A 14704-nucleotide genomic window follows, 5' to 3' on the forward strand; every position below is an offset into this window, starting at 1 on the left:
ATCCCCCCGAGCATATGATACACTGGGTCAACCTTTATGAAAGGAAAGCCAATAATGCCATCCCACAATGGGACACACTATCCACTTGTTTACAAAGCAAAAATGGATGTGAGACATTTTTATTCAGGTGACACTCTTTATTCATGATGGCTGAACATAAAAATGCGGTGTGAGTGCAGTCGGATCGTGTGTTACTGAGTCCTCTCTGAGATCTATCCTTCGCCACTGTGGACAAAAAAAATCTGAGGAAAGACACCGAATGTAATTTTTAGCTCAACCAGCCTAAAGACAGACGAGCCCATGCCGTGACACATCCGTCATCCCATCAATCTGTAGTTCACAAAAATTGCTACTCCTACAAACACAACGATCACCTAATGGGGTTTTTTACTCCTAACGTACAGAACAAGATGCAATAGTTAGCACGGTTGCCTCACAGAAAGAAAGTCCTGGCTTCAAATCCCCCGTATGGCCTTTCTGTCTGGAGTTTGTTCTTCCTGTGTCTGCGTTGGTTCGCCACCTTCACACAGGCCAAAAACATGCAGTTAGTGGGGTTGATTTAATTGGTGATTCTAAATCATAGGTTGACTGTAACGGTTGTCTCTCTGTGTTAGCCCTGCGACAGAGTGGCGACCTGTCAGGGTGTAGTCTGCCTCCCAACAGCAGAATAAGAGCCAACATAACAGAATGTATGTATGGAAAATGATAAAGAAAGTCATCAAATGCCAAATACTGATCATGATCATGGAGGGAGTGGTCCAGCGCAGCGACATGGCGTTCACATATTTCCATGTATTTCATGGTTTCTACTGATAATACTCTTGAACTTTGATTAATTTGGTGAATTAGATTGAACGGTTCAGGGTATGAGCTTACTGGATTTCTTTGTATCCTAATTCTCATTGGTTTGTGCAACACAGCCAAACAAGTATCACCGTCTTTCTGTGGAGCTGTTACACCTCTGCTTTTGACTGTACTCTCAGGAAAATCCTGCCTAATCCTCAGACTTTTGTTAAAGGGTTAAGAAATTCCCTGTCTTGGGTAGAGCTTTGCTGTTTCATATTTTTGTACCATTTGTGCAGCCAACAGCAAGCATATAAAGTTTATTTGTCTATTGTGTAATGCAATCAGCTATTCGTAGTTAAATTGTGTACTGTTTTATTTGTTTGAGTTTATCATTATTCTTAATTGTTTCTCTTTCACTTGAGGGATTTCAAGAACAGGAGCTTTGGAGAACCACCGTCAAAGGCCTCTATCGCCCTCGTGTGGTTGAAAGGTGAAGATTGTGGGCTCTGAGTGGATATTGTGTACAGCACTATACTAAGTTGAATATTGTACATTTCATGAAAGCAAATGTTTAAAAAACTTAAACTAGCTCATTACAGGACACCAAAATCCATTTTATCAGACATCAAAAAGCTGCGTTTATATTTCCAACAAATGGATCACTGTATATATATATATATATATATATATATATATATATATATGTGTGTGTGTGTGTGTGTGTGTGTGTGTGTGTATATATATATGTGTGTGTATATATATATATATATATATATACACACACATATATATATACACACACACACACACACACACACACACACATATATATATATATATATATGTGTGTGTGTGTGTGTGTGTGTGTGTGTGTATATATATATGTGTGTGTATATATATATATATATATATATATATATATATATATTAAAAGAGAGCTGTGCACAGATCTCTCCTGGCAACAAGTAAATTAATAACTGAAGGAGCTCAAAATAAAGACAAGACTATCACATGAAAGTGAGGGATCATTAAACTACGTTAAAAAGCAACTTCTTGTCAGGTAATCACATTTTCTGGCTTAGTTTCTGTCTTCTAAAGGTTGCAATTTCATGGTGCTTACTCTGTAAATACCTAAGTCTAATATCTGTATGAAAGCCTGTATGGGGTTTGTCTCTTATCCCTTCATATGCAAATATTAAACAGTGAACTCGAACACCATTCGGCATGTACTGATTTTATTTTACCGAAGTGCTGCAATCTTCTCCAGTAAAAGAAAATGCACTACTTCCATTCTTCCGACTGTCCATCACGGCACAACACAACATCACGACTGCAGCCTCCGCTCGCTCCTCAAGTCATCCATCACTGCCACCCAGGTGAGTGAGAATAGAGTCAAGCGTCGAGCCGTGACAGCTTGAACCCCGAGGTGCTTGAATCATCTGCCACTCAGCTTGCAGAGGCTCTCTGACACCTCTGCAACGTGTTCCTGCAGCTGCACCGGGTGCTTGGAACCTGTCTGACTCCAGAGCCAAATAAAGGGTCCAGACCTGCAGGACTAACACGCTGTCATTCATGGGTCAGCTCCGATGAGACTTTCTCTGTGCTTCCAGTCTCCGTGTTCATTAGAGCTCCACACCTGCAGCTCTCATATTCCCTGCAGATGTGTTCACTGCTTACTTTTAACTCCTGTGAAAACACTTCACAGAGCCATAACTCAGGTGGTATTTACTATTTAAGTGCAAGTAACAACACAAAGAAACATGAATAGTATCCATTTCTGTTGAGATGTTTTTGACAGCTTTAAGGTGGAAATAACAGCCTTAAAGGTTCATCGTGATCTAACCAAAATGTCATCTTGCCTTTTGAGTGAGTTCAAGTTATTGAATAGATTATATTACATACTTTTTATATTATTATATACTTTTCCAGCAGCTCGTAGGATGTTTGAGAAGTTTCTTTTAGATGATTTGCATTATGAAGTAAAGAAAAGGGGAACTTAGAAACCCCTACAGTTGACTTACACACTGATGAGATATAACATTATGACCACCTGACTAATATTGGTCCCTCTTTAGATGCCACAACAACCCTGACCCACTAAACATGAAGATGTGCTGTTGTATCTGGCACCAAGATTTTACCAGCAAAGCTGTGAAGTGAGGCCTTCATGGATCAGACTTGTTTGTCCATCGTATCCAAACGATGGTCAATTGGATTAAGGTCTGGAGAATTTGGAGGCCAAGTCAACACCTCAGAGTCATTGTTGTGCTCCACAAATCTTTCCTAGACCATCTTTGCTTTGTGGCAGTGCGCTGTTCCTGCTGAAAGAAGCCACAGCCATCAGGGAATACAGTTTCCATGAAACCATGTTAATGGTCTGCAACATTGCTTAGGTAGGTGGTGCGTGTCAGAGTAACATCAACAAGGATGGCAGGACCCAACAAACTGATGCACGGTGTATTCTGACACTTCCATTAACTGTTTTGGTCATTTGAGGTAGCTCATCTGTTGGATCGGACCACACGGGTCAGTCGCCACAACCTTACAGTCATGAGTGAGCCTTGGCCGCCCATGTGCCTGCTGGTTAACCACTACTTTTGACAGATGGTGACTACTGCAGACTGCCAACATCCCACAAGACCTGCAGTTTTGGAGACGCTCTTAATCAAGTACTTACTCTTCTCACTAAGCTAACTTTCTTCTGATTGGCTGCCCCTCACAAACTGTCTGTATTGGTGCATTCACAGAAGCCTGAAGTTTAGGATTACACAAATACGTCCAGATACACTAAACTTATTATCTGAAAATGTGGCTGTGTATCTATCAGACAGAAAATAGGAAAGAAAAATCAATACAGTAATAGTATAGCTTAGATACTACAAGCAGCATCTACTTATAGTAGATTTATGGGTTAAAAAATGACCTCCAAAGATAAAAAATGAAAAAGATACAATTTTTTTAAAGGTTTGGATTTTGATCAGCACCAGAGACTGCAGTGCTGAGCCTGTCTAAATCAATTATAGATTTGTAATATTAACAAAAGGTGCTTGTCATGAAATATAAATATAGACGCATTTGTGTGAGAGTCTCTAAATTGCTGTCAGGAGTTAATCTTTAAGTTAAGTGTACAAGAATTAATCTATGGACAAAATAAAGAATTAATCCTCACAACAGACTTGATATAAAGAGACGTTTTGAAAAAAGTTTTTTTAAAGACTACAAATCCCTGCAAGCTTCCGGTCGCGAGCTCGTTCACAGAAGCATTTGATTGGACAAACTCAGTAAAGCGCCTTATGATTGGTTGACGGTGGCCATGTTTGTATTTCCAGCTGGTAGATGCGGGCTAGCTAGCCGGTTAGCTACCGCTGCATTTGGCTCTTTCTTCGGGGTGAAACATTAAACAAAGGCCGTGCCACCCCGTTAACACCGGCTTATCTGACAGTCGCAATGCCGGTCCACTCGCGGGAGAAGAAAGAAAGCAACCACGAAGAAATGGAGGTGGACTTTCCCGAGCAAGACGGCAGCACCACAGACGAGGAGGATACCGTGAGCTCGTCCGTGTCTGAAGATGGAGACAGCTCGGGTGGGAAAAATAGGCCTTGAACATCAACCGACAGTTAAACTCGTGTTACCTACTCGAGTGTAATTTATATGTTTAACAGTGCGCGTGATTTCTCTTAAAAATAGGCTGACAGGTTGAGCTTGGGTGTGAAGTGCAGTGTGGGGTTGTCATGTGGATGAGGATAAAAAGCAGTTGTGTGGAGGGGTTGTCAAAGATGTCATGTCTGTATGTGAACAGAGATGGACGATGAAGACTGTGAGAGGAGGAGGATGGAGTGCCTGGATGAGATGACCACACTGGAGAAGCAGTTCACTGACCTGAAGGAACAGTAAGCTCTCTGACATGTTTCACACTGAAAGCAGCTCTGACATCTGGGACTCACACTCTGAGGTGTTTGTCAGATTCACTGGGATATTCCCAGTGACATGGGCCGTGGATCTTGGTCCATTTTAGCCAGTATTACTGGTCAATATCATGGATTTGTCTTGTTGCCTTCAGGCAGTTTGTATAAAGTACTGGTTCTGAAATGGTTACCAGTATGCTGTGAGGCTGTAAGTCCAGAGGCCTATACTACAAAATAAGTTCAACATACCCACGCAGCCATCTACCAGTTTGCCCCAACATAGAGGTGTGTGAGCGAGAACTGGAAACTATCCCAGCTGTTACAGGGAGGGGGAGACATGAGAGTAGTGATGCTCAAACACAGCTATAAACACTGCAGACTCGCTCACTATCTGCACACTGAAGTCCACACACGATAGTTTACAGGAATGATTGACATAACCTGCTCTGGAGGAGGTTGTAGGTTACCATGGCAATGTACCCCGCCATGATGTAACCTATATAAGTGGCCGATGTCATTGAAACATTTATGCTTGTGCTAGTGCATCACATGCTATTTACCATGTCCTTTCTCCCCTCCTGCATCCCCCGCTCTTTGTTGTGGTCGGTTTTTCCAGGGTTAACGTATTTGTCCCTCTAGTTTTCCCACTGCTTGCACATTGTCCCACAGCCCTTCTGATAGTATCAGCAATCAGTGCTGAAGGCCAGTCGCAATAGTTGTGGGCTGCCTCAACTGGTCGTGTAGCTCCATTTCTAGAGAGGTGCACACCAGGTTGTGCCATAGATTTCCTGCTGAAGCATAATTCCCCAGTAAGAAGTGAGTCATAACACACCCTCGTAACACTGAAAACCCAAAGGGTGAACCTGGATTTGCATCGATAAGCCCCAAATCTTGCTTCACAGTACAGACCTCCACTGTGCCTTTGGATTCTTTGTCCTGGGTTATTACTGTCCAGTCCAGGTACTTATGTCATATTTGGAGAGATTTCTACCTGTCATTCACCGGGCCGGGCCGGGCCAGTCACATTTATACATCAGTTCTAAAATGGGTCTGACAACAGACATTACAACACGGTTTTAAAATGTGACTATCTGCCGTTCAGGTTGTATAAGGAGCGTCTGAGCCAGGTGGACATCAAGCTCCAGGAGGTCATGGCCGGTTGTGCCCAAGAGTATCTGGAACCTTTAGCCAACCTGCAGGAGAACATGCAGATCAGGACCAAAGTGGCCGGTGAGTCTATAGTTGTCATGGAGACGTATAGGTGTGACTGTGACCTTCACATACAAAGTTTACATTGTAGTTTGTGAACCCAGTTGGATTAACAGTATTTCTGCAGATATTACTTACAAAATAAGGTCTGATCTCCATCTAAGTCCAAGCAAAGATGGTCTGACTGAACAAGACTGAATCATGCAGGCTGGAAAAATTAGGTGCATCCCTGAAGCGAACTTGTTTAACAGCAGTAATCTCCATCAGAGCGTTTCTGTAGCCTCTTTTCAGATTTCCACAGATTCATCTGTGCTTCAAGCACGTGTGCATCGATCCTGATTTATGTGTAGAGATCCTGATCGTTTAAAGGGTTCACTATATTTTCTTGGCATTTTAAATGGGAATATAAACTTTGAAATACTATCACCTCCTTTATGTAGAACTCTCAGCTGTAGAAAAGGATCTTGTCCTTCCTGCAGATTAGATTTGTATTATTTTTTCCAGGGATCTACAGGGAGCTGTGCTTGGAGTCAGTAAAGAACAAATACGAGTGTGAGATCCAAGCAGCGTGCCAGCACTGGGAGGTGAGAGGTCAAGTTAAAATACATCTCGTTCAAAAACAGAGAATTCTTTATCTTTTTTCTTTCTTTTGAAGTTGCAAATACGTCTGTAATTTTAGATTTTTGAGATGTTTTGCTTAACTGTGGAGTAAATTCAACTCAATCCTACTAGTTTAAGCTATTTGACTATTTTTGCTCAGTATTGTTGTGTGTGTGTGTGTGTGTGTGCACGTGTGCGTGTGTGTGTTTTCTGCCTTCTAGAGTGAGAAGTTGCTGCTGTTTGATACTGTGCAGAGTGAGTTGGAGGAAAAGATCAGACGACTGGAGGAAGACAGGCACAGTATCGACATCACCTCAGGTAGCAACAAGAACATCTTTTTTTATTATTCTTTATTTTTATCAGGTATTTATCCAGAGTTTAGTCAGGAATTGCCAAACATCTGCCAGAAGTTGGGTCTATGGTGACCAGAGATGGGCAGTAACGTGTTACTTGTAATCCGATTACTTTTTTCAAGTAACGAGTAAAGTAGGGGATTACTATTGCAAAAACAGTAATTAGATTACCGTTACTTTCCCGTAGGAACGCTGCGTTACTGCGTTACTAAAACCGTGATTTTTTTGCGAGAATGTCTCATGACAGTGACGTAAGCGAGTGCGACGTTCGTGACAACAGCTGTGTGCAGATCAACAATGGATCATATATCGAGTGCAGAGAGAGTATGAGCGTGCAGCGTTTAAAGCGTGGAAGTACTGACCTTACTTTGAGTTTGATTCCATAAAAAGTGACAAAAACATTAGTGTCCGTTGTGCGTGGGAAGAAAACTTCTTTTTACAGCGAAAAAAACCCCTAAACTTCCAAACAAGCACCGAGTAGCTACGACGTAATGGGAAACTCACAGAGAAACTCGCGGATTCTTCCACTGACCGCTGCACACCTGCACCAGGGTAAACCTCCGCCTACCCCACTCCTGCTTTACAGGTGAAAATAGAGCAACAGGACCGCTAGTCTTTGACTTTATTTATTTTCTGCTGTGTTTTACTTGCATCTATTTGAAAGACTGAGTGTAAACACACAAAAATTATTTTATTTTATGTGCTGGAATGTGCAGAAAATAGATTTAAATATTAAACTAATTTCTTCCAGTCAGAGAATGTTGCAGATAATTAAATGTTTGCTTGATGCATAAAGTTAAAAGATTAAAACTAATAAAACAAGGCAGAAAAAGTAGAATTGGGCTGAAAGATCTATCACTTTATCACCTATTCAGGTTGTAAATCGTGTTTTTAAAACGTAACTAAGTAATTAATTACTTTTGAAAATAAGTAATCAGTAAAGTAACAGGATTACTTTCGGGGGGAAGTAATCAGTAATTAGTTACTCATTATTTTTCAAGTAACTTGACCAACACTGATGGTGACTCACATTTAGGTTGCCTAGCTGTACTATACTGTAAATAAAAGATGGACGGGTACAGCTTTAATCCTTGTGATGACCTGCAGGGACCCACAGCTGCACTGCTCATCTGATTTATAATCCAAGTAATGACATCGGATGAGTTTATTGTCAGTTAAATCTACACTGTTTCAAAACAGACAACCCCAAAACACGACTGTTGTTTCACTAGTTTTGCATTTGACCAGGGTCAGTGTCACTGCTCGTAGTTGATCCTTCACAGGTGCCTTCCTGTTCTTATGAGTATAGATATCCAGCATGACTTTGATCCTTGTTGAAATCTGATGTGTTGTTTTGAGCAGTGTAGAAGGAAGTGGTCAAACGCACCGCTGTTTTCTCTCTCCGTTCTGCAGAGTTGTGGAATGACGGATTGCACTCACGGAAGAACAAGAAAAAGGACCCGTTCTGCCCGGTGAAGAAGAAGAAGCCCGTTGTTGTTTCTGATATCCTTCGCTGCTGTTCTGTCCTTGTCTCATTCATCTCCACACACAGACGTGCTGTTTTGTTTGTTTTTCCTGTTTTTTTCCTCAACTTCTATCACGGCCTTATATTGTTTACATGCTGCAAGACCTGGATATCCTTGAAGACTGGACTGCAATAAGAAAGGTATTCTTCTGAAAGCAGAGTTTGTCACCTGCTGAATGTGTCCACGCTGTGATTTAACCTTTCAAGTTGTGTCTGTGTCCTCCCCTCCCTCGCAGGCGATGGCATCACTGGGGCCCCACAGGGTGAAGGTGGATGGTAAGTTTCTCCTCGTCCTTGGTTACAGTCGATACCTGGCTGAGTGTGGCGATCGACCCGCACTTACACACGAGGGGTTTTGACTCAGTACTTTGTGCTCAGAGGAGACTCCCTCCTTTTTTAGAAGACTTTGTATTTCTTTTAACCTTACTCTTTCCCTGTCGCTCGTCTTGAAACCTCTCCGTCTCTTCCTCTCTTTCCTGCTCCTTCTCCAGTGCCTGCAGTAAAGCCTGACAGACATCACCACGTGGCACGCTCCGAGGACGGTCGACTTTTCTATGACAACCAGTGGTACTCCAGGGGACAGGCCATCTGTATCAACAGGAAGGACGAGTACCCAACTAGGTGTGTGGGAAGGGGGTTTATTGGAAACGGCTTCTAGTATGAATTGTGAATGCGTGTGCGTCTGCTCGTGACACAACGTGCAAGGCTACGTGACTGAATGGCTCTCCAGTCACATGCTGGGGAGACAATGTGCCTACGAGGCTGAATGTTTGTGGCTGCACATTCTGCATCGCGCCCCGTGTGCCGTCTGGAAAGGATGCGCTGTCAGCTGAAGGCACGCAGTGATGCCACATCACCTCCCCCTCGCTTTTACCGCCACCACTGAGTGGCGAAACAAGCAGGTGGCTGTTATGAGCAGTTAGAGCTGTGATATGGCAGCCATGCACACCAGACAATATACCCCAGGGCAGCTGTGGCTACAACTGTAGCTGCCTCCACCAGTGTGTGAATGTGAGAGTGAATGAATAGTGAAATTGTAAAGCGCTTTGGGTGCCTTGAAACGCGCTTTATAAATGCAAACATTTATTATTATTATTATTATTACAGGTAATGTACTTAAACTTATACAAATACACAGGGGCCAAGTTAAGTATTAAGAACTGTAACAACAAATGCAGCTGTTTTCTGCAGATGTGTTCCAGCATTGAGCTCTTGAACTACCATCTTCAGCAGGCCGAGGACGGCAGTGTAGTTGGAGTAGCTCTGACCATGTGATGTTGAAGCAGCTCAGTAATGAACCTGAACATCACTTCCCTGTCTGTAGTAGAAACTCATTTGTTTTATGCAGGTGTGAACATCCTGTGTCTGCCTTTCACAGAAAAGATCCTCAACATATCTGCTGCACCGCAGTCACAGAGGAAGCTCTTCTAATAAAGGACTGAATGAAATGTTTTACAGAAGGATGATGAAGCAATTTACAATCAGTTAAACATCTGGTCCTTTTTTAAACCCTTTACCAGGGTCAGAAATGACTAATCTACAGTATATTCCATTTCCAGAGCTCATGTAACAGTAGTAGAGTAAAAGGATACTGCAACAGTGACAGAAGTACAAGCAGTTTGATCCATGTGTAAAATGAATCGTGTTTCCAGTAATGCTGCAACAAGGAGCAGCAAATGAGCTGCTGAAATAAAAGGAGGAGAAGTGCTGACATGACCAACGCTGCTAAAAACAGACACCTGATATACAGCTATTAATTAACTGGTCAAAACATCAGAAGGATAAAATGTTCATGTCGTTATTTAGGTTTTAGTCCTCCTGTGCAGCTCTGGACTCGCAATGAAACAGTTATTTTTGTTCTCCTGCATCATGTAGACACCTGAGGCTGCGTGTATGAAACGCTCGTATGTTTGCAGCTCAGATCTGTGAAATCCAAAGTGTGGACACACGGCCTCAGATTTATAAATCTGTGTATCCTCTTTGTTATTTTAGATTTAGAACTCATTATTAAACGTATTAAATCACAAATTAGGCCACTACTTATTAAATCGTTCTGCCAGTTTTATGGTCAGTTTTCTTCATTCTTCACTATTATTCGCTAATGATTGGAACACAGAAGGAACCCAATGATAACAAAATAAAAACTCTTATTATTAAGTAACTGTTCATGAAATAATTATAATTTAAAAAGGAGGTTTAAATTGTATCTGCATATTAGTCCATTAAGAAGTAATATGTGTTTTTCTAACTGTCTTTATGGCCATTCAGTGGAATATATGAAATGGTTTGTTGCTGTTTCAATGCCTTAAGCTCATCTACTCGCTCCTGCTCATCCTTTTTTCAGCCCGTCTGTCCACTTGATTGTATAATGTCTGTATTAGAGCAGTGTTTTTTGGTGTTAGTGTTTTTTCTCTGCTTATAGAAAGTAATAATAATAATAATAATAATAATAATGGATTGCATTTATATAGCGCTTTTCGGGACCCCTCAAAGCGCTTTACAATTCCACTATTCATTCACTCTCACATTCACACACTGGTGGAGGCAGCTACAGTTGTAGCCACAGCTGCCCTGGGGCAGACTGACAGAAGTGAGGCTGCCATATTGCGCCATCGGCCCCTCTGGCCATCACCAGTAGGCGGTAGGTGAAGTGTCTTGCCCAAGGACACAACGACCGAGACTGTCCGAGCCGGGGCTCGAACCGGCAACCTTCCGATTATAAGACGAACACCCAACTCTCGAGCCACGAGTCGAGAAAGTGTGGAAGCTAACGGCTCAGGGAGAGTAAGTGAGGTCACTTCTGCACTATAGACTGTATATAAAAGATGGAGTGCTACCACGATGCCTCCAACAGTTTAGATACTTTCACTGTGCAGCAGGGTTTAGATGTGCGAAGACGTCTGGAGCAATGTCCTTTGGACAGATGAGACCAAAGTGGAGATGTTTAACCGTAATGCACAGGTCCAACATATCAGCACAAATGCCTCATACCAAAAGCACAGTGGTGGAGGTGTGATGGAAAGAATCAGTTTGCCCAGTCACAAGTCCAGAGATTATATCAAAGTGATTGATATGCTGCGGCGGGATATTTAGGACAGCTGTGCATAAAAAAATGGCCACAAGGCTCTGTTGTAAAGACGAGGGCCAAAAACTCTGAACGACAATGTGAAACACTGATAAACTAATCAAGAACATGTTTAGGACACATCTATTCAATCTTTATTGTTTTCTAACCAGAACCCTGCTGAGCATTACAGAGCAGGTTTGACTTCCTGCTTAGAAGCTGCGTCCTCCTGTGTCTTTGCACACAGTCGTCACACACGTCTTTGGCATCTGAGAGGACTGGGGGTCGATTGTTCACTGACGTTGTTGTTGTTGTTGTTTTTTGTGTGCCATGCAGTGCCATCATCACCACCATCAACAATGATGAGGTGTGGTTCAAACGACTGGATGGTACCAAGTCAAAGCTGTACATCTCCCAGCTGCAGAAAGGCAAATACACAATCAAACACTCGTAAATGAAAAACACGGCCACATACAAAAACAATCATCTCTGCTGCGTTTGTCTTTCTCAGTGTCCTTTTCCATGTGGTATTTTTGTACATTTTACTACTACAACACACATACACATCTCATTTCACTCCCTCTGTGCACAAGTTGCAAATACATAAACTGACCCTTCTGCTATAAGGAGACGATCTTCTCTGTAAATATGTATATGTATCTTATCGACAAGGTCACAAAGTGTCATTTTCTCTGGAACGGAGATCAATGCAAAGTGCTGCTAAACAGAAAGGTGAAGAACCAGAGCATTAGCAAACTGTGAACCACAGAGCTCAGTCGCGTGCCTTTCTGAGACTAGACAATGCCTCGGCTGATGGAGGGGTTTTGGGGGGGGGGGGGGGACAGAAAGTCCTGAACAATATCAACGCAGTGAAGCCATACTCTGTACTGGGTTAGCACCAGGAGCGGGAGAAATGAAGCGGGTCAGCGAATGTGTGAGTGAGAAACACTAACGCCATCAGCAGTGTGTTTGATTTGCCTCTCCAGACGCACCAGTTACACTTGAATTTCATGCTCGTACAGAGCCTGATAGATCTGTATTGGGATCCCCAGGGACCCCAGACCAACTTTAATTTAGTTTAAAAAGTGTAACAGAATCAATATTATGTGAGTAGTTATATTATGAACACCATGAGATTAAAGCACTCCAGAGGATTTATTGAAGGGGAGACACTGTACTAAACAAACTCTTGGTCTTTTAGGATGATCTTTTTTTCCAGCACTACATTTCATTTAACTCTAACTAGGGCTGCCACAAACGATTATTTTGATAGTCGACTAGTCACCGATTATTTTTGCGTTTAGTCGACTAATCAGATCATCATCCATTGGACGTAAAACATACAGCTTACTGCATCTGCTCTTATATAACTATCATTAGCTTACAGCTTTAAGTGTTTCAGGTCTGTGCTAACTAAAAATAAAGACAAGATGATAGTTTATTAAATTTTAATAAAATTTGCAGATTGTTTCGGTGAAGTTTAATAAACTCCTTGCTATCTAAAATATAACAGGACACCGGAGTAAATTCTCAAGTATCTCACACTTCTGATAATCAGCTGTCTGCTTGACGTTTATTCAGCTGTGTAAAAACTATAACTTTAATCTCAGCCAAACCGATTTACTCAGGAACAAATAAAATACTCAAAAAAAGCCAAACAATAACATTTTAAGTTATCTAAGTGACTTATATATCATGTTTAACCTGAGTAGCGAAAGACCGCGGTGGGTTTGAAAACATTTACCGGGAGTCCGGTGCTCTCACGGCTCTAGTGAGCCTAGCCCCCGGCTAGCTATCGAGCTAGTGGCTAACAGACGTCTCCGAAAACGTCGGAGCGCTTTTGAAAATATGTGGTGTCTTGATAAACTGAGCAGATATTTGAGGTTTACACAGCTACATTCTCGCCTGAAAATATGTTAAACGTTTATTTTGTGACCCAGAAAGAATAATAAGAGTAATATTAAAACTAACTAGCTGCCGCCATTGTTGGAAACTGAGCTGGGCTGCGCTATGAATTCTGGGACAGAGCTACTTCTTCTTCTTCGGGGTTTAACGGCAGCTGGCATCCTTGTACATGCAGTGCTGCCATCTTCTGTTTCAGTCCGTTATTACACTCTTAAATCCTACTACTTATTCCTGCGTCTTTTGTGATCTTACAAAGCTTCAAACGACGCGTCGACTATTAAATCAGTCGTCGACGATTTTGATAGTCGACATAATCGTGACTAGTCGACTAATCGTGGCAGCCCTACTCCAAACCGATCAGCAAGGCAAACACGACAGTTTAAATTTACGATAAAGGGAGCTGCCCTGTACATACAGACGTCTGTGTGGTTTGTGATTCTTCTGTCTGCCTCCTGTCACGTTGCCATTTCTCTGACAGTGCCTCAAACTTCCAGACTTTAGGTTTAAAAAAGAAAAGAAAGAAACCTCCACCTCCCAGGTTCGAGCTGCTTTTTTATGTGCTGGTGGAGTCACAAAAGACTCAAATCTGTAAATCGTTCCATTTCATGCAGTTTTTATGTCGTGTTCCCCGTCCTCCCTTCCAGTCCTTCATGTCACCCCTCTGTGCTTATTCCACTGTGTCTTCTTCTTTGCTGTAAGTAAAAAACAAAAAGCAGTTTGTCAGCATTGATGTATTTGATGTGATTTTGGTTTTCTTTTTTATGCGTGTGTACGATCCATCCAATCAGACGTCCCTTCGTACGTGTAAATTAGGTTCGATTAACTGAAGGAGATCCTGCTTTGCATTGCGTTTACCGTGCTCTTTGTTTTTTATCTTTGCAAACATGTTTTTAAATAATGACTTGCCAACAGTATTGTAAAGAGAGGTGCTTGCAACATTTATAAAAGATGGAAAAAAGTATGCGTAGTCCTGGCGCATCAGCGTTTTTCATTTTCATGTTTTTCATTTGGTTTTTTTAACCTTTTTATGCATCACGGTTCTTTTTTTCACATCACAGCTAAAAAGAAAAAGAAATAAAAATGTGATATTGTGCCAATGCATGTACAACTGATTAAAGACTTTGTGTCATTTGATTTGAAGAGTCTAATCTGCACATTCACATCACTGTGGCCTGACCTTCATATGCTAGTGTTAGCTTCACTGTTCTTTCTATACTTTTAAAGAAGAAGGAAAAGGAAAGCGTCTGTGCTTTGAAGCGATTACAGTATAACTGTGCACTGCTCAGCTTGAGTCAAGCTAACTTCTTTTGATTTTGCAGCTTTAGATGAAAAAAGAAAAATTTGAGCTTTGCATAGA

General features: G+C 41.8%; 1 protein-coding gene across 1 annotated transcript; it reads left to right on the forward strand.

Annotated features, from left to right (window-relative positions):
* The first annotated feature begins 4108 nt into the window (after positions 1-4108).
* brms1lb (BRMS1 like transcriptional repressor b) lies at positions 4109-14481 on the forward strand. The gene is made up of 10 exons (XM_087852350.1): positions 4109-4369; positions 4586-4676; positions 5794-5921; positions 6405-6484; positions 6722-6818; positions 8267-8356; positions 8455-8519; positions 8615-8654; positions 8870-8999; positions 11779-14481. Exons 1-10 carry the CDS (start codon positions 4234-4236, stop codon positions 11894-11896), a joined length of 975 nt encoding a protein of 324 aa, XP_087708476.1. The 5' UTR covers positions 4109-4233; the 3' UTR covers positions 11897-14481.
* Positions 14482-14704: the final 223 nt, after the last annotated feature.

Source organism: Neolamprologus brichardi, chromosome 15, assembly GCF_056152115.1.
Source record: "Neolamprologus brichardi isolate AB-2024 chromosome 15, ASM5615211v1, whole genome shotgun sequence".
NCBI classification, from domain to species: Eukaryota; Metazoa; Chordata; class Actinopteri; order Cichliformes; family Cichlidae; genus Neolamprologus; species Neolamprologus brichardi.

Bases quoted from the DNA above. Each gene is read 5' to 3' on its own strand.
- brms1lb (XM_087852350.1), top strand. From the start codon at position 4,234: ATGCCGGTCCACTCGCGGGAGAAGAAAGAAAGCAACCACGAAGAAATG. The intron at 4,677-5,793 runs GTAAGCTCTCTG...TCTGCCGTTCAG, and splicing joins TTCACTGACCTGAAGGAACA to GTTGTATAAGGAGCGTCTGA. The intron at 5,922-6,404 runs GTGAGTCTATAG...TATTTTTTCCAG, and splicing joins GATCAGGACCAAAGTGGCCG to GGATCTACAGGGAGCTGTGC.